The 24,110-nt window shown below is 38.0% G+C and overlaps 1 protein-coding gene and 1 long non-coding RNA gene across 7 annotated transcripts in view; one reads left to right on the forward strand and one right to left on the reverse strand.

The window, feature by feature from the left end:
- Positions 1 to 4,682, reverse strand: part of DPH6 (diphthamine biosynthesis 6) — a 184,615-nt gene extending 179,933 nt beyond the window's left edge. For 2 of the 4 annotated variants that reach the window (XM_063160467.1, XM_063160466.1), the window contains exons 1-2: positions 4,525 to 4,682; positions 26 to 120 (exon numbers count right to left, since the gene is read on the reverse strand). In XM_063160467.1, the coding sequence (XP_063016537.1) occupies positions 26 to 120; positions 4,525 to 4,547 (118 nt within the window). In that variant the 5' untranslated portion in view covers positions 4,548 to 4,682. Of the gene's footprint in view, positions 1 to 25; positions 121 to 3,932; positions 3,986 to 4,524 lie in introns of those variants that run through there. The other 2 variants (XM_063160469.1, XM_063160468.1) reach the window with 2 other exon arrangements.
- Positions 4,011 to 24,110, forward strand: part of LOC134420361 (uncharacterized) — a 47,987-nt gene continuing 27,887 nt past the window's right edge. For all 3 annotated transcript variants that reach the window (XR_010028321.1, XR_010028322.1, XR_010028323.1), the window contains exons 1-2: positions 4,011 to 4,104; positions 16,682 to 16,794. This is a non-coding gene — a long non-coding RNA (uncharacterized LOC134420361). The remainder of the gene's footprint in view (positions 4,105 to 16,681; positions 16,795 to 24,110) is intronic.

Raw genomic sequence — 24,110 nt, forward strand, 5'->3', positions numbered from 1 at the left:
CCTGCAAGAAATGTGGCTTTCATACCTGTATTTTCAGCAGGCCTTAAATTGGCAAGAGCAACAATCTGATGCCCAGCAGCAACACACTGCATCATATTGTAACAACTGTCCTTCCCACCACTGTAAGGAGAAGAAAATAGTGGCAATTAAAAGCACAGATAAAAGTTTTAGCCTCTTATAACTTTTAACTAACTGCTCAAAAGTAAGTATTATCAGAGCTGTTTATAAAGTTTTGAAATATGAAGAGCTGTAGAATAGTAATAGTAGAAAAAGAATGATTTCACCATACATTTAATACATATGCATAGTGCCTAAATACAGTAACCATAAATCACATAAAGAGTTTTGTATCCTACTATTAATCTGAGAGGTTACATGAAGAAGAGCCACTGCCACTGGAATCTCCTCAAAGATTATCTTTTATTCCAGAGATGAATTACTATGTACTCATTACTAGTTAATTTGGATCAAAACCCCAAAATCTGCTCCAGTGAGTTGCCAGCATTAGTAATCCTTTTAAATTAGGTCTGTCACGTAGAGGTGATGCCTAGGGACACATTTTAGTGGTGGGCTTGGCAGTGTTAGGTTAACGGTTGGACTCAATACCTCAGAGGTCTTCTCCAACTTCATTGATCCTATATGTCAGGAATAACATTTCTCCTACATGGGATATGTTGCCCAAACCTTCAATATTTTGAACACATTTGCCATTCTCAAAAACTTTAATTATTACAGGCAGTAGTTTCAGTTGACACTGCATAGAACATATGAATTTTTTACTGCATTTCACTGCAAATAAAAAATTATTAATGACAGTAAAAAAATATAAAAGCAAACATGATCATACTCTTGTTTGAGGCCAAGAGATAATTCTCCAACGCAGAGGATACAATTAATTTTGACATTCATTCAAGATCTACAGGAACCTTTTCTGCTACCAGTGAGGAAAGAATTCTGTTCTCTTGATGTAACTGAAAAAGTATCTCCATGGGTTTTAATCAATAGAAAAAGAAATATTACGACCTACAGTAAAAGTGCTCTAGAATACACACTGCTTAAAAGATCCATGTTCAGACTTCTGGCCTTCAAACTACAACTGCAGGTGGAGATTCTATGCAGCTTCTTTAAATGCCAAGACACAAAATCCATGGCAGGAACTGCAACAGAGATCTATACAAGCTCAGTAAAACTGCATTTTGTTTTAGAATCACTGAGACTTGCACAGGAGAACATATAGTACAAGCAGTCCTTGCTACAATAGACTGTTGTGCTCCTTGTGGTCACACTATTACTATTTCTGCCTGAAAGGGAGTTGGAGCAAAGTGGGGCTTGGCCTCTTCAACCAGAGAAAAAGTGAAGAATAAGAGGAAATGGCCTCAAGCTGCACCAAGGGAGGTCCACGTTGGACATCAGGGAAAATTTCTCCATGGGAAGAGTTGTCAAGCATTTGAATGGGCTGCCCAGGGAGGTGGTGCAGCTATCATCCCTGGAGATGCTCAAGAAATGACTGGACATAGCACTTGGTGCTATGGCCTAATTGACAAGTGGTGATCGGCCAAATGTTGGACTTGATAATCTTGGAGGTCTTTTCCAAACTAAATGATTCTGTGATTGTGAAACAAAATTCTTCAGAATGTCCAGCTTTAAGCTCTCCCTTTTATCTAGCCCTCTGCCCAAAAGCTTGAAAGTGTCCTAGAGGAATGAAACTCTTCAGCTATTCCCCTAAATCTCTGCTTTTATCCACGCAGAAATTCTGTATGCTGTCTTGAACTTGTTGTGTAATTCAAACCTGAAGTAGAAATAGTGTAAAACATGGCATCCTTTTGTACTTGACAGATTTTCATAAAGCAGTTGCTTCTGTTTCAGTGCTAAAAAGTAAATATAAATATGATAGAATCCTACTTGGAGGGTCCATCTCTACTTTACATTCTTCTAATGCATACCAGCAACTTTCTTCTAACCTATATACAGACACAAAAAAAATTTAAATCATACATTCATTCCTTTTGGACACCGTTCTTGATACCTTGAAAATGTCAACAGTATTCACTTCATAATTTGAACTTCCAGGCTCAACAGAGTAATGAGACAAAGACTCTTTTTCTTCTGAGTGACTTTATGCTGAAAAATAAAAGTCTCCCACTGGTTCTGATTTCAGCTACAAACAGCACTTCAGAAAAATAATTGTATGACAATAGATAATTGCCTATGTCGTTTACAGCGTTTTAATATTTTAAAAAATTGAAATCAAAAATTAAAATGTCACCAGAATAAATATATTTATCCTTCCAATTAATGTATGTGTATATATATACACAAAAGAAATTTTAAGGAGCATATTGATATTCATATTGCTTACATTGGACCACCAGTTAGTAGGTGGAAATCTGGGCTTACTGAATCACATGGTACTGTCCTGTTATTTATTCTCTGCATTATTTACCATAGTCCTAAAAGCTACCAGTATCAAGAAACAAACTACATGGTGCCCACCCATAAGACCTTCCAAACTAAATGTGAAACACAACATGATTAAGATCAATGAAACCAGCCAGTCCATGCCCATGGGAGGAAGGTGGACTCAGAACAGTCCAGAGAAGGGAGATGAAGACAAGTACTGAGATATCCTGGGGACACCTCTCAATTCCCAGCACAGAAAAAAAGCCACAGGCCTTTCTGTAGAAAGCTCCAAAGTGAGGTCAGTCAGGGTTCTGCAAGTATGTTAACAGGCAGGCTTATAAACAAAATACCAGAAGAAAAAAAACCTTTGGGTAACTGTGAAGATATGAACCTATAAAAGACTTCTAAGCAAAATTCCTTTCTATAGACAAGTATAACCACTTACAGTTCAGAAAATTCTAGACGAATTTTAAAGAGTTGAAAAACATCATATTTCAGGTTGAAGACTGGCTTTAAAATGTCTATGATTTGGCACAAAACAAAATGCAGGGTTTACCCCATAAATACCACCTTAAAACAAGACTATCAACTTTTAGTGTGGTCAACATTCTACAAGGAAAAAAAAACAGGTTAAAGTAGTTTCATACATAATCCTGACCTTTGCAAAAGTAAGAAGCACTTTTCAAATACTTTTTTTCCCCTCTGATCTTTGGCTAGCTCTGTTACAAAGACTTCAGACACTTTGATGTCTCTTTAAAACTCTTCTTAAAACTATTACTTGAAACTAAATCCGTCCTTGTAAAATAGCCCATTAAAATAGCAATTGTGTTAGAAACCTGTTTACAGGATTTTATTCCATCCTGCCTTTTAACACATTCCTCTGCTTTGAGAATATCAAAGTAAATAATCCTGAAAGACAATGTCTTATCTATAAAATAAAATTAAAAAATTTGAAACTGATTTTCCTGACACCATATTTCAGCAAATCTAGAAAAAAAGACAAAATTTCCTGTATTTTCTCCTTGCATGAGGTTTGGAATTATTTGCAGTTGTTATGGCCAAATCTCACTTTCAACAAGGTTTGATATTTGACATTCCCTGAAGAATTTAATACATTAGATGTTTTGGCTTATGTAAATAGCTACTGCACCCAAAAATAAAAATACACAGCTCACATCTGCACAATTCTTTTCCACTCAGAGGCTTCCTAGCTTGTTCTCTTTTAATTAACTATTGTTTCTTCAAGAAGAACACATACGTGTCCTTATTAGAAAATGTTAATTTCTTAAAAAAAAATACAAGAATTGCAGAAACTAACAAAGAAACTTACAAAAAACATGGGGGGGGGGGGGAGATGCAACCCTTGACAGACACGGCTGTGTCCAACTCCAACAATTGAAAATAGCTAGCTTCATCACTTTAAAACTGGCAAAATTTAATCTCTCCTAAAAAAACACACTGCAAAAATCTATCGTTAAGAGTTTAGGAAATCTATCCTGAAAGAGCTTAATGTACTTGAAAGGCAGAAGCACCTGGATGTTGAAGTGCAAATGAGCAGAACCCCGTTTTTCAGAGCGGGACACGCGGCCCACGCTCCGCGCCCCCGGCGAGGGCGCTGCCGGCGGCCCGGGCGGCTCCGGCTCCCGCCTCGCTGCAGACGCAGAGCCCGGGACACCGCAGCGCAAGCGACCGGGGCAGATAACCGTACGTCTGCTTTGGGCTGGGGGCTGCGGCTGTGCTGGTCGGTTGTGGGGTGGCTTATGTGTTTGGGTTTTGCTTTCTTAGCTTTAAAAATAGACCAGTTATTCCTGAATTCTGCCGTAACACGGGAATTCTTCCCAGTCTCTCCCTACGCGCAGGCAGGGACCGGCCCGCGGCGGCACTCGCAGGCGGCCACTGCAGGGGCCACGGGCAGAGCCGGCTGGGAACGCGTCGGCAGGCCAGGGGAAGGGAGGCAGCAGGAAACGCGTGGGCGGGAAAGCCGGGCGGAAAGGGCCGGGCGGGTCTCCCGGGTGGCGCTGGGTGGAGCGCGACCCCCGGGCAGGCAGGGCTTCTCCCCGCGCCCTCTCTCCGCCTGCGAGACGCCCCTCGCTCGCTCACATAGGCGCTCCGTCAGCGCGTTACCTGATCAAAGCCACTACTCTCATGTTGCTCGCAGGCCGGGGGCGGTAACACTGACAGGGAGGTGGGCGACAGCCGGCAAGCGCAGCGGGGAAGGAGCCCGGTCGCACAGCCACCCTGGGCTGCGCACGCTGCCGGCTCCTCCGTTGCTACCGCTACCGCTTGGCCGCCTCCCCTACCGGGCCCTCCTCCCGGGGCAGGCCGGCAGACTGCCTGCATGGACCGAGGCTCGGCGAGCGGCCGGCACCCGTGCCCGGGGAGGTGCGCTGCCTCCGCCGCGGGGCTGCGCGCCGGCCGGGGCGGCGCGGCCCGGGCTCGGCCCGGGGGCGGGCGGGAGGAGGGAGCGGCCGCGGAGGCAGAGCGCCGGGCGCCTATGGAGGGCAGGGCGGCCGCGCTGGCAGGCCCGGGCCGCCCGGTTGAGGCTATCGCCCTCCTGCCGCTTCCCCGTGCCTGTCTGTTGCCTTCTGTCCTTCAGCGAAGAACCGCGGAGCTGCTCCAAGTGACTGCTGCCTAGGGAGCAGGGCCAGCCGAGGGAGGCCACCCCCTCCCCTTGAGGTGCCCGGCGGGGGAATCTGTAGGGCAATGTCGCCAGTCCCCCGCGGCCCGGGGCAGGGAGCCAGCAGGGCCCGCTGGCAGGGCAGGAGCTGCTGCGGGGCTTTCCAAGTCGCAGCGGACCTGTGGTTGCGGCAGCGGGGAGGTTGGAACAGCAGAGCTGACCAGGCTGCTTGACTGCTCTCTGCTCGCAAGCGAGCACAAAATGTCCCTCTGCGTCCTCGGCTTCAGCTGCTGCAGACCGAAAATCGTATCTCCTCATCTCATCCCTGTTCTGGGCCAATTTTCTGACCAATCCTGCCATGGCACACATGATAGACGCCCCTGTAGGTTTGAAAGCTAAGTCACAAGCTTACCCAGGTGCCCAGTCTTTTTGACACCTGACACACCATTTATTTCCCCCACGTCACCGAAGAAACATGTGGGTTAGTTCTCTCGAAGAAACCTTATTGCTAGACAAACTTTAGAAGTCCTGTATCAGCAGATAAGGGCATTGCTGTTGGTATTGTGGCAGGGTTTCAAGCAGCAGTCCAAGGGCCCGCCACTCTCCAGACTTTGGTTCCCAGGGCCCGTGAGACTAAAATGGGGCAAGAAGCCCCTGGTGTGTGCTTGGTTTCCAGCGTGGCTGGAGCCTGGTGTGCAGGGTCAGCGGGACCAGCAGAGTGCCGCAGGGTGGGCCTCGGGGCTCCCTGCAGTGCCGGCTCATGGTTCCTGCGGGGCAAATGTCACACAAGGCTTTGTCCCTCCAGGCTGGGATAAATGCTTTATGCACTGGGAGGGCTAACTTAGCAGTCCCCTGTAACATGATATTATGCAATGCTATATAACAATCTGTACCACTCAGGCTTTGCATTAGTTCCTTGCACATAGGCTGCTGAGTATGAAGTTCCCAGGAAGAGATAAGATGGAAAAAATCATTCTAAAAAAACCACTTTGTTATAGTGATAAATGTTCCAAAATAAATGCATAGTGAAACAAGTGTATATATATATATACATATATATATATATTTTTATGTACAGCTCATGAAACAGCTTGAAAAGCCACTTCCTTCTTTTTTAGATGATTTTAGTCAGCACACAATTTATACAGTAAATCACTGTAAAATAGGAGTGAATAACTATGGGCAGATATGAAGGTGATGATGCCTTCCTAAATACACTTGAAAAGTTAAGAAGATGCCTTCCTAAATACACTTTTGAAAAGTTAAGAAATGACAATTGATATAAAACTTATTTGCTAAATAGTTGTGAAGAGATTGTAAACATAAAATAGAATTTTCTGCGTTAGAATAGTTGCAAAAAACATACATTTTAAAAATATAAATCTTCAGTTCATGCTTTGGCCACCACAGGCTGGCATTATGAAACTGAATATTTGACTTGCCTTGGAATTGCTTACAGGGCGTTTGAGTTTCCTACTAATTGATGATGACATCATATGTAAATCTTTGAAAGCCTTCTCTGCTCTTCAGAACATCCTAGGTGATCTAAAGATGTGAAATTGTCTTAGAAGTGAAATTCTGATGAAACCACAGGAATTTTTTTAGGGCTCGGGACTTCTGTTTTTTAGCTCACGAAGGTAATGGAGACCTGTTCTGAACTAGAAGAGAGATTTTTAGCAGAGATTAATAAAATGAAAGAAACAATACTGCATGAACTAGTACGTGAACTAGTAGAAAATAACAGACCTCTGAGGAACTGTAAAACAGGCAGAACAAAGTTATTTGATTTATTACCCAGAAAATAAAAAAAGAGGAAGGTAATTTTGTGATACATCATCTCTATATTTTGTGGGTTTGAATGATGCATATTTACTTATTTATTATCACAAAAAAGAATAATTTGGCTAGTAGTTGTGAACTCTTAGAGTATGCTTATTTGCAGTACTTAATGATACATGGAAAGTAAAAATCATGTACATAAATTATTCTACTGCTTTGTAAACTGGAGAGGCCATATAATCTGTAGCTGTAATCAGACAGCTTTAGAACAAATGCACAAAGACTTGTAAAGATCTTTTCTAGGCATTGTTAGAAGATCTGCAAAGAGTAATTCTGAAGTCTTGCATTTTCAAAAAGGTCTGTTATTATTAATCTATTGTTGATACAATATAGCTGGGCTTTAGGGGAATGGTTCTATTGCATTCAGTTTTACAGCTTCTAAAAAAACAAATTTCCACTTACAAGTCAGACTTGTTTAAAGCAGAAGTTAAATACAATACTGTAGGACCGGACCAGGTCTGCTTCATTTACTTTTGCAACTGGAATTTTCGTGCTACTTGGTGAAGACATCAATAGTTATTTGCACAAATAAAAAAGTGGCATTTAGGTCCCAGAATTCGAGAAATATATCAAAATTGAATTAATAAAGTGGGGTTTGAAAACAAATTTGCATTTTACCCAAAAGGATGCTGTTTTCAAATTATGTTGAGTATATTCTATGAGAAAATCTATTTGCTTTCATTCACTTATGGAATAGTTCTTGTGTAGTGTCACTGCTCTTAAAAAGTTCTGCCATATGACAGTGGACAAAAGGAAATGCACCATCTCTCAAACTGCTTGCCCCGAGACATTCTGCTGTATTGCCACAGCAGCTCAAACAATGAAATCCACCAAAGCTGCCTTTTATCTTGGGGTAGTACTGGCTAGTTTATGCAGAAGGCCTGCAATGGCTCAGTGTTTCTTTTTCACCCTTTTCTGCCTAGAAAGTTGAAAATAATGATAATGAATTAGTATAACTGGAGGAACCTGTCAGAGGATTGAAAAAAGCAATGCAGTATCCCTAATGATCTGGAATAGTTAATTAAGTTCTCTTATAAATGAGTTCCAAAAATAACTTACTTTCAGTAAGTTATTCTGAGAAACAGTCATTTTAGCATACCTGAGCTGCAGTGCCTCTTAGCAAAGGGCCAATTATCTGGTGATTGGCAGTTAAAGGTGAACTAATGAAGTTCTTAATTAAAAGATTTCCTATTATAATCACCAGTAAGTAACAGAATACTGCATACATAAAGCAGATATAACGTTAGAAGAATATTTCCATTTTGAAACAAAGGTTTTGAAAATGGTCTCCGCCTTTTCTTGCCAGGTCCAGAATGGGAATGTTGGAGTTTTCGGGTGTAGCTGGCAGTGTGCCACTATTGGCCTATATTAGGGTGTCCTGCTCCGACTCTCCTACAGTCAGAGGTGTTTTCCTCATTTAACAGGTGGCAGAATTTTTTGCTGCTCTTAATACCCTAAGTTCTCCATTTAGTATAGAAAAATGGTTTGAGATTTTACAGGAGAATATTTCAGTTGGACTTTTAACTAAGAAACTGGCTGCAGAGTTCCTTTAGCTGCCTGTCATCAACAGCTTCCCTGAATTTTCACTTACTTCATAGTAAGCAGCATATTTTCAATTTCCCTGTGAGATTAACTAGAATTATATTTTGCAAAAAAAATTCCAGTTTGTCAACATGAGATGCATTGACATACTACTAAAATCTAAAAAAAAGAAATTTCTCAGGCGGCATCTCTCCCCATTGAGATGTACAAGGACTGCAGGTCCTACTGTCTACATTTCTACAGCACGACAGATGTAGAGTATTGCTCTGAATGCCACATAACCATACTAGCAGTTCATGATGCCCTAGATAAAACAACCTGTTAAGATTTGCTTGGGCACCTTGTCACACTGATTGCTTCTTTTTAGACCAAAATAGGCATACATTGACTTGAAGTTGATCTCCATTCTCACAGACATGACTGTAGTGATCAGCAGTGTATGTGAAGAATGACTTATTTGGCCTATGGTCTCCTTGCTCTTAAGTGCTCCCTATAAACACTACTTAAATATATATACAGCTGTCATTCTTAGTTCTGGTCAGGCAAGGCTTGTCATTTTCATAGGTGATTTGAATTCTTTCTACAGAACTATAAAATTCAGCAACTTTATTTTGTCCTTTGTATAGAACTTTTTAGAACTCTTGGACTGGTATTCATTGACCACTGTGACAAACAGAATTTAGGCCACAGTAGCATTATATAGGTTCTTGAATAATAGGCAATTGTCCTTATATGATGTCAGTTTTTCTAAGCTTTTGATGAACTGCACTAACCAATCAAGCATTCTTCAGAGAGTCAAAGATGTAACGCTAACCTTCTAGCATTATATCTCTGTCAAAATGACCAGTGTTTCCATCACGCACTAGTGCAAGCTAAATTAATATTCAGTGGCAAATAAACAGTTTTCTCACTTGATTAGATGAGTTTTCAGTGTTCAAAGTCTTTATTCTCTCTATTAGTAAAAGCACTAATATTAATTACCACCAAGAGAAGCTGTTGAGTGTGACTGGCAAAATCATTAATTTACCATTTTCTGTTAGGCATAATCCGTGGTATTTAAATGTATTTTTCTCCATGTGAAGTCTTTAAGTACTTTCAAGACAAAAAACAATGTCTGACCACCTCAAGGTCACCAGGAAGCCTGTAGTAATAAAGGAGTTTCTCTTCTACGTATATTTGTTTTGATTGCTATTAAAAATTAAGTGGAGATGTTATATTTACAGGTTTAAAGCACTTTTATATTCTCCCTACTTTTTCTCCCTTACTAAAAAGATTTGGGTTTTAGAAATGAAGATTTCAATTTTTTGTGGAAATTCTAAATGTAAGACAAATTTGTGAGCTGATCTAATGATACATTGAAAAAAGGTAAATCAGAGATGAGTTAATTGCAAAGAAGTACATGTACAAGATTTAAAACCAAGTCCCTGTTATCTAACATGAGATGTTTCCCGTGAAGCTGTAATAACTGCCAATGAAGACTGAAGACAGGACTTTTGGAGTGTCTCTGCATGTTAGAGACTATTAACCATTCTAGAGAGGAAGAAAGAGACTAGGCTCAATATTCCTTAAAATGTGTTCATCATCCAAAAATTTGAATCTAAAACGATAGGCTATAATTTATTGAGTTAGCCTTCTATTGGCTGCAAAACACCCAGGAAAAAAATGTGGTCATAGATAATAATCCATGAGAACAGAGAGAAATTAGCTATCTATTTAATGAGGTTAAGCTACAGCATCTTCTCCATCATCATAAGCTAAACCACTGAGGTCTTGTAGGCAGAAATGGCTGAGATATTTTTACAGAGACACAGGAATTTAGAGAAGCAGCTTTTAATTAAAAGTCAGAAAATTGAACTGTTGCAATGAAAATCTAAGAAAGAACTATCATCTCTTGTTGTAGTGGTATATAATTTGAGATCATTCCTCACTTACTAAAAGGTTTTGCAGTTCATCATTGATTAAAACATTTGAGTGGTTGAAGCTGGTGAAGTTTCAGGGGAATAAGCAAACAGCAAGTTTTTTGGCCCATTTGTTTCATTGCAAAAATCTTCCTGTACCATAAAATATTTATAACAGTGTTGTAAGTAATAAAAAGGACTATTTTCTTTTCATTCCACTCTTCCTATTTGTTCAATTTTGTCAGTAAAAATACCATTAATAACTTTAACAATCAAAGCAGATTTTAATGTGTCGCATTTAATACTCTCATTCTCACAGTTAAATTTTTCAAGAGAGAATTAATCTAGTAAGTATGGAGCTGTTTTGACCTAATTAGCAAAGTAGGGAGCTTAATTTTGAGTGATACAGAGAAAGCATTTCATTGCTGAAAGGAAGCAGCAAATCAGTTTTACTTTTCAATGTCCTATTGAACTGTATGACATCATGTGTAGTATAAACCACTTGACATAATCTGCCTCTGATTTTGAGTCCTGAAGGAAGGGTGGCTGTGACAGTGCCCTTTGAAATAACATTGAAGCTTCAGCTCCCATGTCAACATCATGCTCTAATCAGTGCAGTCTTTTTTGTCACAGGGTCTTCCACCTTCTAATTGACCCTGACATATGCTATTCACTCTACCCCTTGGCTTCGGACATACAATTCCTGTCATGGTCAATTATTAGGTGATAGAGCCTGCAACCACAGGGACCATTGCTTAAAATCATCCTACACACTAAGCCCTGAAGTGACCAAATTCACATCTAACTGGAGGGGAAGAAGGGATCTAGTCTTTGATAAAACTAATATTCTTTCCACTTCTATATAGAAAAATGTCAATTTTCATCATCCTATAAGTTACTGAGACAAATGGTGACAGTGCTATTTCTGAAATAGGTTAAGGAAAAGTACAAAAACCTTTACCAAACTCAAAACACTCTGAAATGAGGAAATTGTCTGTATGAGCATACAGTATGCATAAAAATTAGATTACACTACATTTGAAAGGCAGATGAGAGTTTAAGAGTGACAAGTGGGCAAGTGCTAAAAATAAGGGCATGTTACTTCCTTTCCAACATTGCTTTGTCTGTATGCTTTCTTTGATGTTGTTTAAGCTTTGAAGTAAAGAAATACTTTTCAAGAGTCTGAAAGGTACTTCTGATTACTATATTGATAAGAACTGGTTTTGAACAAAAAGATCTCTTGTGGTTTTCCCATTGGTTCTGTAATGCCTGAGAAATTGCACAATGACAAAAAGCAGGACACCTGCTCTCTGGTCTTCATGCAAGCATTATGATTTTCAAAACAGTTTTGCAGTCATTGTTTTTCTGCAGTAATCTTAAAAAAATCATTACAACTTCAGGAATATGGGCTGAGAAGAGCAAAAGTTTACCATCCATCTGCAAAGACTGAAAGGCAGTTTTGTGAACTACTGGTTCACTTCACAGATTCTCTGTCCATAGTCAACTATGCCACTATAACCCAGAGGACTCTCCCTGGTTTTTGCTGTGTGAACAATAATTTCAATTTACAAGGCACCATTGCCTGTTTATTTGAGTTTGGGTTTTTTGTTTTGTGGGCTTGTGGGTTTTTAAAAAAAAAAATTGAAGGGAATTTTAGTAATCTATAGTCTTTTTAAGTCACAAATTTTTTGTCTGTGGGAATCTTACACTGGTTTGTTTTGCTACTGACATTTTACTTAATTCTCTTGTATATAGAACACAGCTCAGAAATAATCTGTAAAAGACCCTTGCATATTTGCTGAGTTTTACAGGTAATACAAGATATCATATTCTGAAAGATGTGATTTTGTGATATCTTTATTTGCATCTCTCAGCCTGAATAGACAAAGCTCTAATTAACATTCATACAATTATCTAAGTCTTTAAAATCCCATCTGTCTTAATGATGTATACATAGCATAGCAAGCCCAATAAATACCAGGCACATACAATGCAAATGCTTTTAATTTAAATTATAACACTGCTTACTGAAGCTCTTGTACGTATTCTGTTGTTCAATTGTACGGGTATCATAAGACTTGGAAACCTTCCTCCTGAAGTACACAGTCCTGCATATATCTGAGAGCTGTTAGTTCAGCAACTGCTGTTACTGTGTGCAATATCCAAACAAGTAAACTTTGGAAATTACTGGTTCAGCTACAAATGAGTTACCTGGTGTGTAACCTGACTCAGGAGTTAGCAAGACAAAAACTAACCTTGACTGAACATACGAATAGATGCTAATACTAAATTCCCACAACTTCAAAATTTAAAAAAATAAAAGCACTGTTCCTAACATGCATTCTTTTATCTACCCTGCATGTATCATGTGACATTCTAAACATTATTTCATAGAGGAGTTAATTCAGCTTTCAGCAGTGTGCATTCTGTGAAGCAAGGAGAATAACTCCTGGCTGCTTTATGGTTTAAAGCATGATTGAATATACTAACAGGGCTCCATGAAGTACTTATTTCAATACATATAATGTATTTTCAAAATATTTCATCTCTATACAGGTCTCATCCTCTCACAAAGTGGAGCATCTCTATTGCACTTAAGAAGATGAGGCAATAGAGCCCAAAAATACTGAGACAGCACCAGTGATCTGAATCTTGAAATTTTATTCCCTGGTCAATAACTTGTTGATCATTACTCAATCATTCCTGCTACTTCAGTTGCTCTTTGTTTCAGTTTCTCTCTATATAAAGTGACATAGCTAAACCTTGCAGAGTATTTTGAGAATTATGGGAGTTTACAGATGAGTAAGATACAACATCATTGTAGTAATATTTTTAAAAGAGTCTTTTCATAAACCTTTTAACTCTGTTGCTCTAAAAATCATTCTTATCATTTAGATAATGGCAATTAAGGGAAATACTCTGTGTCCTGAATGAGATAATTTATAGTTATATAAATTTATAAGATTAGTTTATTTTCAATGTTTATATACAAGTTCTTCTGGGAAAGCAGACAGGGACATCAGCAGCAGTATGTAAATCTCACCACGGCCACTGATTTCTTATGCTTTATCAAATAACATATTTGCAAAACTACCAGATGGGGAGAGAAACTGCAGTGAGAAAATAATGGTGAGGTTTGTAGTACAGGAAAAAAAGATTCAGACATTAGATACATTATTTTAACAGCACGAGGAACTTTAAACATTTAACAAACTTCTTAAATAGAAGCTTTTCATTGATCTCTCTTCTGCAAGGATAGCAAAAGGAAAAGGTGAAAGAAAACCATACAGCTAAAACTGACACAAATCCTAACCAAACACAATTAATAAGGAGTATAAAAATGGTAAATATTTGAATGATAAATCTTGTGGCAGTCTAGGAGGCAGAAGGTTACTATGGGCTTTGCATTAAAGATTTCTAATAGGATATATCTAGTCTCTCCTCCTTCCATTATGGATAAAATTGGTAAAAAACAGCTTTGAAAAATTTGATTCTCCCAGGCTCTTATGCATACTACAGCATTAAAAGCAAACATTTAAAGATAGAAAACTTGTGAAACCTTAGTGCATTTTTTAACCCATTTCCAGGCAGCATTAGATCAACAGCAGAAATAATTGCTGTCAGTTTGTACTTTTTGACCAATAATTCTCTGTATTTTCTGCAAGAAACTTGAGTGATGCAAATGACCTTATTTTTACAGCATGCTTTTATTAAATAGTTTATTATTTTGGCAGACTAATAAAGATTTTGGTATTTGCTTTTATTTGCAATAATATTACCACGACATAAAAAAGGATTTTATGTTCTTTTTGAGGAACAAGGAGGATAAAAGTGTTGATGGATAGTGCAACTAAGGCATCAGCAATGAGCTGGAAATGAGACACATAAATATGAAAGCAGAGCTAAGAAAATAGAACTGCACCCTTGGCCTTTCTTAAAAGAACATGCACATGCCATGGTTCATTCATACAGTTACAGAAACTCCTTTTGTTTTTAGTGAGTCAGTGAAAATATGCAAAGACTAAAATATTACAAAGATTCTCAGCTGTTTGGCATATTTCTGTAGTTAATGTAGTTGTGAAATGTTTCAAAACATTTAGAGAAATGACTGTTGAAGATGATTTTTTAGAAGTCATGTATTTTCTTTGAAGTATAAATTTGTCCTTTTTTTCAAGTTATGTCTTAGACAAAGGTGGTGAAGCAATATCAGTGTTCAGTTTTCCCTTTTTTGCCCTTCAAACAGACCTAATTCTTTAAAGATCAAATAGCTGAGACCTCATAGCCAGATGAGACAATCACACCAAGGTTTTAAAAACAAAATTATCAGTCCTGTAATAAAAATAAAAGAAGCCTAGATAGCATGTAATAGAATTAATCTTATTTTATATTGGATGGGGAGTTTGGTTTCAGATTGAGAAGATTGTGGCTATAATATTCATTTTGCAATAATCTGAGATCCTTGAGAATGGGTGGTGTTAGATGCAAGGGGGGGGTATTCAGCAGTAAGAAATACATTGATCAAACACATAATTGGATGTGCCATGGAAATAATGAGGGATTGAGGGTGCTTAAGATTTGAATTTTGCTTATAGCCACTCCTCAAAAAGACAGTCAAAGTAGAAAAATATGAACAGAACAAATACCACATGAAAAAATCTAAACAGGCAAACAAAACTTTCCCTAACTGGAAATTTGTTTGTTCCATTTGTCTTTTCTAAAAGGCAGCCAGTAAATAGGAATCACGAAGTATGAGTTTCTTAGAAGAATAAATCTAGCAATTAATTATATGTCAAGGCTTAAGAATCAAAAACACTGCTTATGCCCATTGCCAGTCATTCACTCCCTGTCAGTAGTAGTTCACATCTTTCCTGGGATGGCATCCAACCACAGTGGCATCTAAAATATAGCAGGCTATATTGTTACAGTTGGAGGTGAAATTGAAAGTTGCACCAAACAGAAGTGACAAATTCACATTGCTCAGTGTTGCCTAGCAATAAGAGATGAGTTTATTATGATCACTTGACTCTATATCCATCGGAAGGAGGCTTTGTATTCGCACCAAAATGCCACTAGTCTTACAGGCAAAAGGGGCAAAAATAGGGTGGGCAGAAGGAGGGAACAGTCACAGTAGTTGTGAGTATGTTCCGTATTTCAAGATTTCTCTCTGTCTCAGGGGAACGAGTCAGGAAGGAGAAGGCAGAGCCTGCCTCCAGCTGAACTCTTTGAGATTGGCCAGGTAGCTTGTTACAGACCTTAATCATGCTTTTGAGTGCCCTTAGTAGTGCTGTTTCATTAGTAATGGCTTGGAGTTCAGGCCCTGCAAATGAGCTCCTTACTGAATGTTCCCAAGAACTGCTCGGTAGTTGTTTTCATTGTGCAGAGCTTTCCATTTGCTTCTGCTCTAATTTCATTTTTTTCTTTCTTTTTTCCTTTTTTTTTTAAGGGTAAAGGACAAGTCATCAGGGAGCTTTTCCCTCCTCAGACACCTTGTTCTTTTCTTTTTTGACCACTGTTTATGTGGGAAAACATTTATTTCTATCTTGGGCATTGGACCTTGTCTCTCAGGGTATTAATTACCTAACTATTCACATAAATGCGTTTTTTTTTAAAGAACATTTAGGTATCCTTGAAGACCTTACTGGACACCTACACACGTATTTAGGCACATAATCAATTTAAAAAATCAATGCAATTGTTTCTATTAAACTGGCACCCCCCCTCCAATAACTGATCTGTTTCTGTGTTTTTATGCCATCTGCATTTTTGACAACTGAATATTTTTGACAGCATGGTCCATTGTGCCCAAGTTCACATCATTTTTTTTTTCTCTCTTTTTTTTAAAACATCATATGACTACATATGTAATAAGAAAATGGGTTATATCACACATTTTGCTTTACAGATTTGGGTTCACAGTAGATTTTTTGAACTGACAAAAATTGTACGAGAAGTATTTCTATTATAAGAATGCATTTATTTTATAGACATGATAGTTTAATGAAATGCTATGTAAATACATTGAAATTATAAAACAGTTGTGATTTTAAGAAGCTTTAGAAACAAAAATATAAAGATGCAATTTAGAGATCATATAGTTTACGTAAAATAGAATAAAATATAGATAAAAATACCCTCTCGTGTGAAATGTTTAATTAAAAATGCTAGTGCAGAATTACATCCTTAGTTTATGTGTTCATCTAGCCAAATTAACTGAATCTATGAAAATTTTAGAGCATAATTTTTTATATTTTGTGTACAAAAATGCAGCTGTTGTCTCAAATTGTCACTTAGGCAGTATGCTTCGAAGGTAAAAAACTGAGGTACTTGCATTTTGTAAATGTTTTTGTAAAAACCTTTCGTAACTTTGGTCCTTTCTTTATTTCAGATTCAACGTGTTACAAACAAACATATTCCACCTGTTACAACAATCTGGCATATTACTTCCTTGATACGTGATGATACAATACCTCTCAGGTTTGCTGAGTAGCAAAGAGAAATGTAAGCAAATGAAAAGGTTTTCCACTTTCACAGTTTTTTTCTGCTTGGGGTTCTGTTTGTCTGAGAACCGTATGAATAGAAGCCATATTTTATAGTATTTCTTTAACCTCTGCCATCTGGTGTAGGTTAGTTTTTCCACTGCCAACATATCCTAGAGGCCCCAGTACCAAAATGTTTAATTTCTAAGTAAACATTTGGACTTTATAAATCCAGTTTAAAAAAATAGAGCGTTATTTTTTTAAACTTTATACTACATTTCCCACTACCAATGACATTAATAAACACACAGACAGGTATATGGGTTTAAAGGCTTCTGGCCCCGACTTTTCTGTAGCTGACCTCCAGAGATGTTAGGTCACCTGACATCTTTAATCACCAAGTTATGCTCAGTTATCAGGAAAGGACTTGAATATTCCCTACTGACCTAAAGCCTGAAGTTGTGTCAAGGGATTTGCACCACCACAGCCAAAACTTTCCAAATCACGTATGGTTTCAGGCAAATGATACTCACCCATGCCAAAGCCAGAGCTTTAACTTGTTAATTTTCTTTTAATTTAATGCAAAGTTATTTCACTGCAACAAGAGAGGATTGTTGCTACAAAAGAATTTAGGCAAGTAACTCACCACTTAAGAAAACCAAAGAATGTAATAACCATATCTCTAGCAACTTCCTTATGTCTGAGGAAGGAAAAAACCACAAAAATCATGTGCCAGAATTCAACTACCAAGAGGATTAAAAATAAAGAACAGTAAATTAATTAACAAGTGGCTCTTTTTTGAGCACTGAGCTCTGAGCTGCTGTGCAACAGTTATGCCCATTTAAATGAATTTAGAATTTGATTAGTTTAATCAGTGTGATTTGGTAATGAAGATTCATGGTATTTGCTGAATTTAAATGATACTTGTCCTGAGGATAATTCTTCTTGCTGGACAGTATGGATGAAGAGATGAGGTATCACCTTTCAGCCGATCTGGGGTGTAAAATTCTGTGTTACTTTCTAAGACCACTAATTGCATTTATTTTATTATGCTGAGTTATAAACAGCAGCATCTGGGGAGTGAACATCCTCTCTCTGCCACAGCAATAGTAAATTCTTCTGCCTGGATGGACACCTGGTTAAATTGCCTCGGTATGAATCATCAGAACAGATAAATCAGTGCCCACACTGTGATCTTTTTAGTCATCAGCGAAACTTGTTCAGTTTAATTTAGTAATTTTCTAATTCCAGCTCACTTTGAGACCATTTATATTTTTTCATTGTGGTTCTTGAACCTACCTGAATTGGAGTGGAAGCCTAGACGTGCCATGAAAGATTTACCCCAGTATTTCTTTGTAACCATTGATTGGCCCAGCAAACCAGCACTCACATTTGTGTTGTGCCTGGAATCACGTTTGTGTGGTGCCTTCAGCACCTCTTACCAATCAGCTCATTCTTTTCGCTTCTGATTCTCAATGAACTCTACCCTGGATGTTCTGTGCTTGGCTGGGCATTTTAAGAGTGGATTTAGCCTTAGCAAACGAAACCATCTTTTTATCTTCCCTCTTCTGCCACAGTCTTTCCTGTACATTTTTGGTCAACATAAGACTTTTTCAAAGGACTGAAGATCACAATATTCATGCAGGTTTTTTGAACATAAACACCTGTGTGAGAAGGTAAAGAATCAAAGTCAGAGCTTCAGCAAAAAAAGACTAGAGTTGGTCATTACATGTTTGACCATTCAGTAAGCATGCAGCACAGCCTGGCACAACACTGTTGCTGTTTTTCGTATCAGAAGTATCACAGAATCACAGAATCACAGAAATTCTAGGTTGGAAGAGACCTTTAAGATCATCGAGTCCAACCCATGTTCTAACACCTCAACTAGATCATGGCACCAAGTGCCACATCCAGTCTTTTTTTAAACTCTTCAAGGGATGGTGACTCCACCACCTCCCTGGGTAGATGATTCCAGTATTTGACCACTCTTTCTGTAAAATACTTCCTCCTTAATTCTAGCCTGTATCTCCCTTGGCGCAGCTTGAGACTGTGTCCTCTTGTTCTGTCTGTTGTTGCCCGGAGAAAGAGACCAACCCCCAACTCACCACAGCCACCCTTCAGGAAGTTGAAGAGAGTGATGAGGTCGCCCCTGAGTCTCCTTTTCTCTAGGCTAAACAACCCCAGCTCCCTCAGTCGTTCCTCATATGGCTTGTGTTCCAAGCCCCTCACCAGCCTCGTTGCTCTCCTTTGGACACGCTCAAGCATCTCAACGTCCCTCCTAAAGTGAGGGGCCCAGAACTGGATGCAATACTCCAAGTGAGGCCTCACCAGTGCCGAGTACAGGGGAAGAATGACCTCTCTGCTCCTGCTGGCCACTCCATTTCTGATACTGGCCAGGATGCCATTGGCCCTCTTGGCTACCTGGGCACACTGCTGGCTCATATTCAATCGACTGTCAACCAGCACCCCCAGGTCCCTTTCCACCTGGGCACTATCCAGCCACACCGTTCCTAGCTTATATCGGTGCAGGGGGTTATTGTGGCCAAAGTGCAGGACTCGGCACTTGGACTTATTTAACTTCATCCCATTAGATTCTGCCCATCCATCCAACAGTTCCAAGTCCCTCTGCAAAGCCCTACGTCCCTCTAACAGATCAACACACGTTCCCAGCTTAGTGTCATCTGCAAATTTGCTGAATATATATAGGAAGAATCTGGGAGTAATTTTTGTTAAATTATGTGTTTTGTCACTTCTGTCTTAAACTGGGTGTAAAATTGATCCTAACTCACAATCTCTCCCAGAACAGATTGGAGGGGAGGATCCTCAGACTAAATTCCAGCGCTGGGAACTGATACCCAAGTCCTAAGGGATGGGTTCTGGGCTCTGACTTTTTTTCTGTATTTCCTATTTAATAGCGACCTTCTCTTTTTTCCACTAACATATATCCAAATCAGATTTGTCTGCAGCCAGTCTGCCTGCCAAGGGTAGGCTTAGGGTTTCACTTGGCAGCCTCTTACCATGTTGGGTACTTTGTGATGCCATTGTGAGGCTTCAAGTGGTTTTGATGTGATTGCACTGTAATCAGTCCAATAAGGAAGAAACTCTTATATTTAAATTCTCTATAGAAGTGAATGTACCTACAGATTCAAAGTGGTGGTGAAGTGTGTGGATTTTTATCAGGTGTAAATTAGTTTCGTAATTTAGATTGTTATGTTTACTGAGTATCCAAATTCTGCCCCAATAATTAATGGGTTTTTTAAAATGTGATATGCATATAGTGTGTATATATTCCCTATTTTTATTAGGTAAAATGCATGGAGAAAAAGAAGAGATACTCTTAATATTATGTATAACATATATTCATCCAGGAACAATGAATAATAAACAGTCTCTGGAACTTGGCAGAAGTTTAATTCAAGGGCCATCATGGACTGCATAGTTTTGGTTTTGAGTAATAAGTAGTCAAATAACATTCAGAAATTGAAAGTGTATTTTTCTATAATACACATTTTCAAGCAGGTTTCTTGGCATGCATTTTGTTTGTACTGTGCTTGAAGTTGTTTATGGCATTAGTGGTTAGTGTGTTTGTGCATGTTTGCATTCTGTCTGTTTATGAAGTATTTCACTGGTACCCTTACACAGCATGTGGTCGGTCGAAGATTATTTTTGATAGTGTGTGTAGTCATGCATTTTGGTGAAAGACTTTAAAGTAAAGTGAGTTAAACCCTGGTTATCTGCAGTTACATAAAGACAGACTTACAGGGTGTACATCTTCACGTAAGTTAGATACAAATAGTAATGCACCATTTTAAAGATGAAAGAGTGAGCTGGTGCCAATTTGTCCAACAATCATGACAATTTGAGTTGCATAAAGATAGGCCAATTCTATTAATAACTGGAACATTTGTATATTTTTATTATCATAGATGTCAAAAATAATTAACAGATGACTCATTATATTATAATAATAACATGTGTGTAACTAATTTTTGAAATGAACTACGGAAGCACAAGCAAACCTCTAACAGGAATAATTTAAATCCCTTCAGTCTTTAATTGACAGCTAAGTATAGGCAATTCTTTCAGGACCCAGACACAGGGCTGTGAAATTAATCTGTGAAGTACACTGGGCTTAGAGTGTTAGTTGGTACTTTTCACGGTGTTTTGAAAGTATGGGTTGTTCAGCATGTATCTAATGACATTACAGGAATATTACTTGCAGAAAATGTAGATGCTGAGCAGCTCTAGACACTTACAGACATCAGTTCTGTCAGGATTTTGTGAACGTTACAGAATAAAATATTATTGCTTTATTTAGATGCCTAACTTCAATTTTAAGAGCACTATTCTTCCCATGAATCTTGCAACTTAAGGGAAATAGAGCTGACCAATAATTAATTCTTACAAAAGTTCCACATGTAGGTACTATTTCATTACTATTGTTAATAAAGTTCTTCAAGTTAGGAAACTCCATTATATCAGCTCCAATTTTCTTTCTTTTGGGCCAATTAAAATTTTTTCATTGTTCTTCTTAAACCTTCTTTCATTGGAGTGGAGAATTTTTTCATACAGGTCTCTTTTTTTTTCCCACTCGAATAATATTAGACAATTTTCTAACACTTCTTTTACATTTCTCAAGTGTGCATTTATGAGAGTTTAAAAAAGATTTTATTAAGTTTTTCTGTCTTCGAATAAGAGAATAAAATTAATGCATTCATTGAATATCATTTATGTTGTGCACAGTTTTGTATCTACTTTCTGTACATAAAATGTTATACAGTTGTATCATTTATAACACCATGCTGTGCTGCACAATTAGTTTCTTTTTATGTATAGTACTGTAACATGCAGTGAGACGTTTGTTTAAGAATAATTGTTTACAGGACTGTAAGAGAATTCAAAAGTCAGTAGGTAAAGGTGGAATTCACACTCTCTTAGTATTCTTCCTCCTTGTAACATGCCATACCTATGATATTCTTCAAAAGTCTAAATTCAAGCCACAGAAAATAACATTTCTATCCCTCAAGACATAGAAGCCGTTCATACAGAAATGAGAAGCAAAATGTGTACAGAAATAAACTTTAAATCTTATGAGAATAGCAGCAGGTTCATGGTGTCAGGAAGAAAAAAAATTGTGAAAACAAGCCAAGCCTGACAAACTGAATTGTGGCTCATCTGAATGTTCTTGAACTTCATTTCACTAACAAAGCAGAGAGTTAAAAAAGGAAAAATTAGGAAAAAAGTCCTCCTTATCACTGTAATATAGTAGTTTTAAGAGAAATGAGTATATATTATATAAATTCATAGATCTTCACAACTGTATAGGTATTTTCAATGTTTTAAATTGGGAGCAGAGAAGAGGATATTAGTAAAAGCTGTATGATCATACGAAGGATGGAATTTGCTGATAACTTGTCTAGAAATGTGTACAAATGTACACAGAATCAGTGTAAAAATCCGAATAATTTTTCGTGCAAGAAATGGCATATTTCTATGTATTGCTATGCAATGATTTATGAAATGTAGAATATGTATTCTATATTATTATATGAAGAGTCTATGCATAGCATGCATAGAATATGGAAGAATGCGCAACTTATATATATACATATACACATGTATGTGTGTGTCTGTCTCCATATCCTTTCTCTGTGTAGATTCCATCTTCCAGTTCATGTTTTTGTGTAAATCAGGAGTGATTTTTAAAATTCCAAGTTTAAAACATTGTAAGAGTTTATTGTCAAGTCCATTATATATAGTAGATCTATATTAACATATAAGAAATGAGCTAAGACAATACAAAACTACTCATTTTGGGCTGAGTCCAAATACTGGCTCATATGCCAACTACTTACCAGTATAATACTTAGATAATATTCTTCAGCAAACAAGTTTTTATGTTGTAAAGAAAGATCCATGTAACCTGGATGTTTTTGAAAATAGAACTTAACTTTTATGTTATTTAAGTGTTTTAAGCATGTTAGCCTTTATATCTTCCAATCTGTGCTTTCATTTCAGTGAGAGTACTGCTGGAACAGCAATTTATCTTCCAGGAAAATTCAGTAGATTTTTGAGACTCAAAGCATGTAAGAAGTCAGGCACTGCCCAAGTGAGCACAATATGCACAATCCCCTGGAAAGCATTTTTAAACCTGGAGATAGAATTTTTGGGCTTGCAAACAATAATAAAGTGATTCTCTAAAATTTTGCTTTTAATATATGTAAACATCCTAAGGGATTGCAAATGTGTTCCGCTTCGTTATATGTTTTGGCTTCAGACATCATTACCCTCTAAAGTCACTTCAGTTCCAGGTGTGACTCTTTGCAATATAAGAAGTCAAGCAGCTAGTTAATTATCCACTTAAAAAATAAAATTCTGTCCGTAAGACAAAAGGAGAAGGGCACTTTTCATGACATTTTCAATGAACTGGAACTTCTTGCTTCAAATGATATTCCAAAAAATTGCTTTTTCTCTTGGAACTGGGTCAGAGTTTTTCTAGCCTTGATAGAATTGGCATCCTTTCTCGAAATCGAAATATGCCAGTCGTAGTACTTTTTCAGTAATACAGTTATCATGCAGAAAATCTTTGATAAGGCCACATATGCACCATTTGTGCTATAGAGATCCATGAACCTGCAAGGTTATGTGACTGTGAGTAACCCCTGCTGCCATTTGATGTTACTAAGTCTTCAAAAAGCTTGACCGTGAGACAGACTTCTTTTTCCCCCAAAGGCTCAACATTCTTTTTTGTGCTACATTTTTCAGAAGAACTCTTTGTTTGAAGAAGCTGGGCAGGGTAAAGCTGGCAGACTGGAACACTGCCCTGATGTGTTGTGACAGACATGTAATCTGCCATTTGACCACTGGTTCACACATCAGTGTTAATGTGAATGTGACACCTCTCAGCATACTGTTAATCATGCATTACTCTTCTGTCTAAAATGTGGAGATGTGGAGTAGACTTTTATTCTTTTCAGAAGACTACACAAAAAACCCTAGTGAAATGAAATTTTACAGCCATAAAAAGCAAACTGATTGACAGCTGCAAATCATAGTCACAGCAACATTGATATATACATATTTATAGATTCCTAGATTTCAAAACTAAAAAGGATCATTAGAACAGTCTGCTTGATCTAACGCACTCCCACTCTAAACATTCAAGGAGTCAAATATGTAGTCCCATGTCGTGTGTGGAAACCTAGAAGATGACCTTCTGCAGTCCAGAAATGAGATCAATTCAGCTTCTTTTCCACACTAACACTTTTACATCTCTTGGGTTTTGTTTCTTTTTCTCCTGGTGTTTCATCACCAAAGTGCCCAGGAGTTCATCTGCTT

The sequence above is a fragment of the Melospiza melodia genome, chromosome 6 (genome assembly GCF_035770615.1).
Source record: "Melospiza melodia melodia isolate bMelMel2 chromosome 6, bMelMel2.pri, whole genome shotgun sequence".
Taxonomy (NCBI): Eukaryota; Metazoa; Chordata; class Aves; order Passeriformes; family Passerellidae; genus Melospiza; species Melospiza melodia.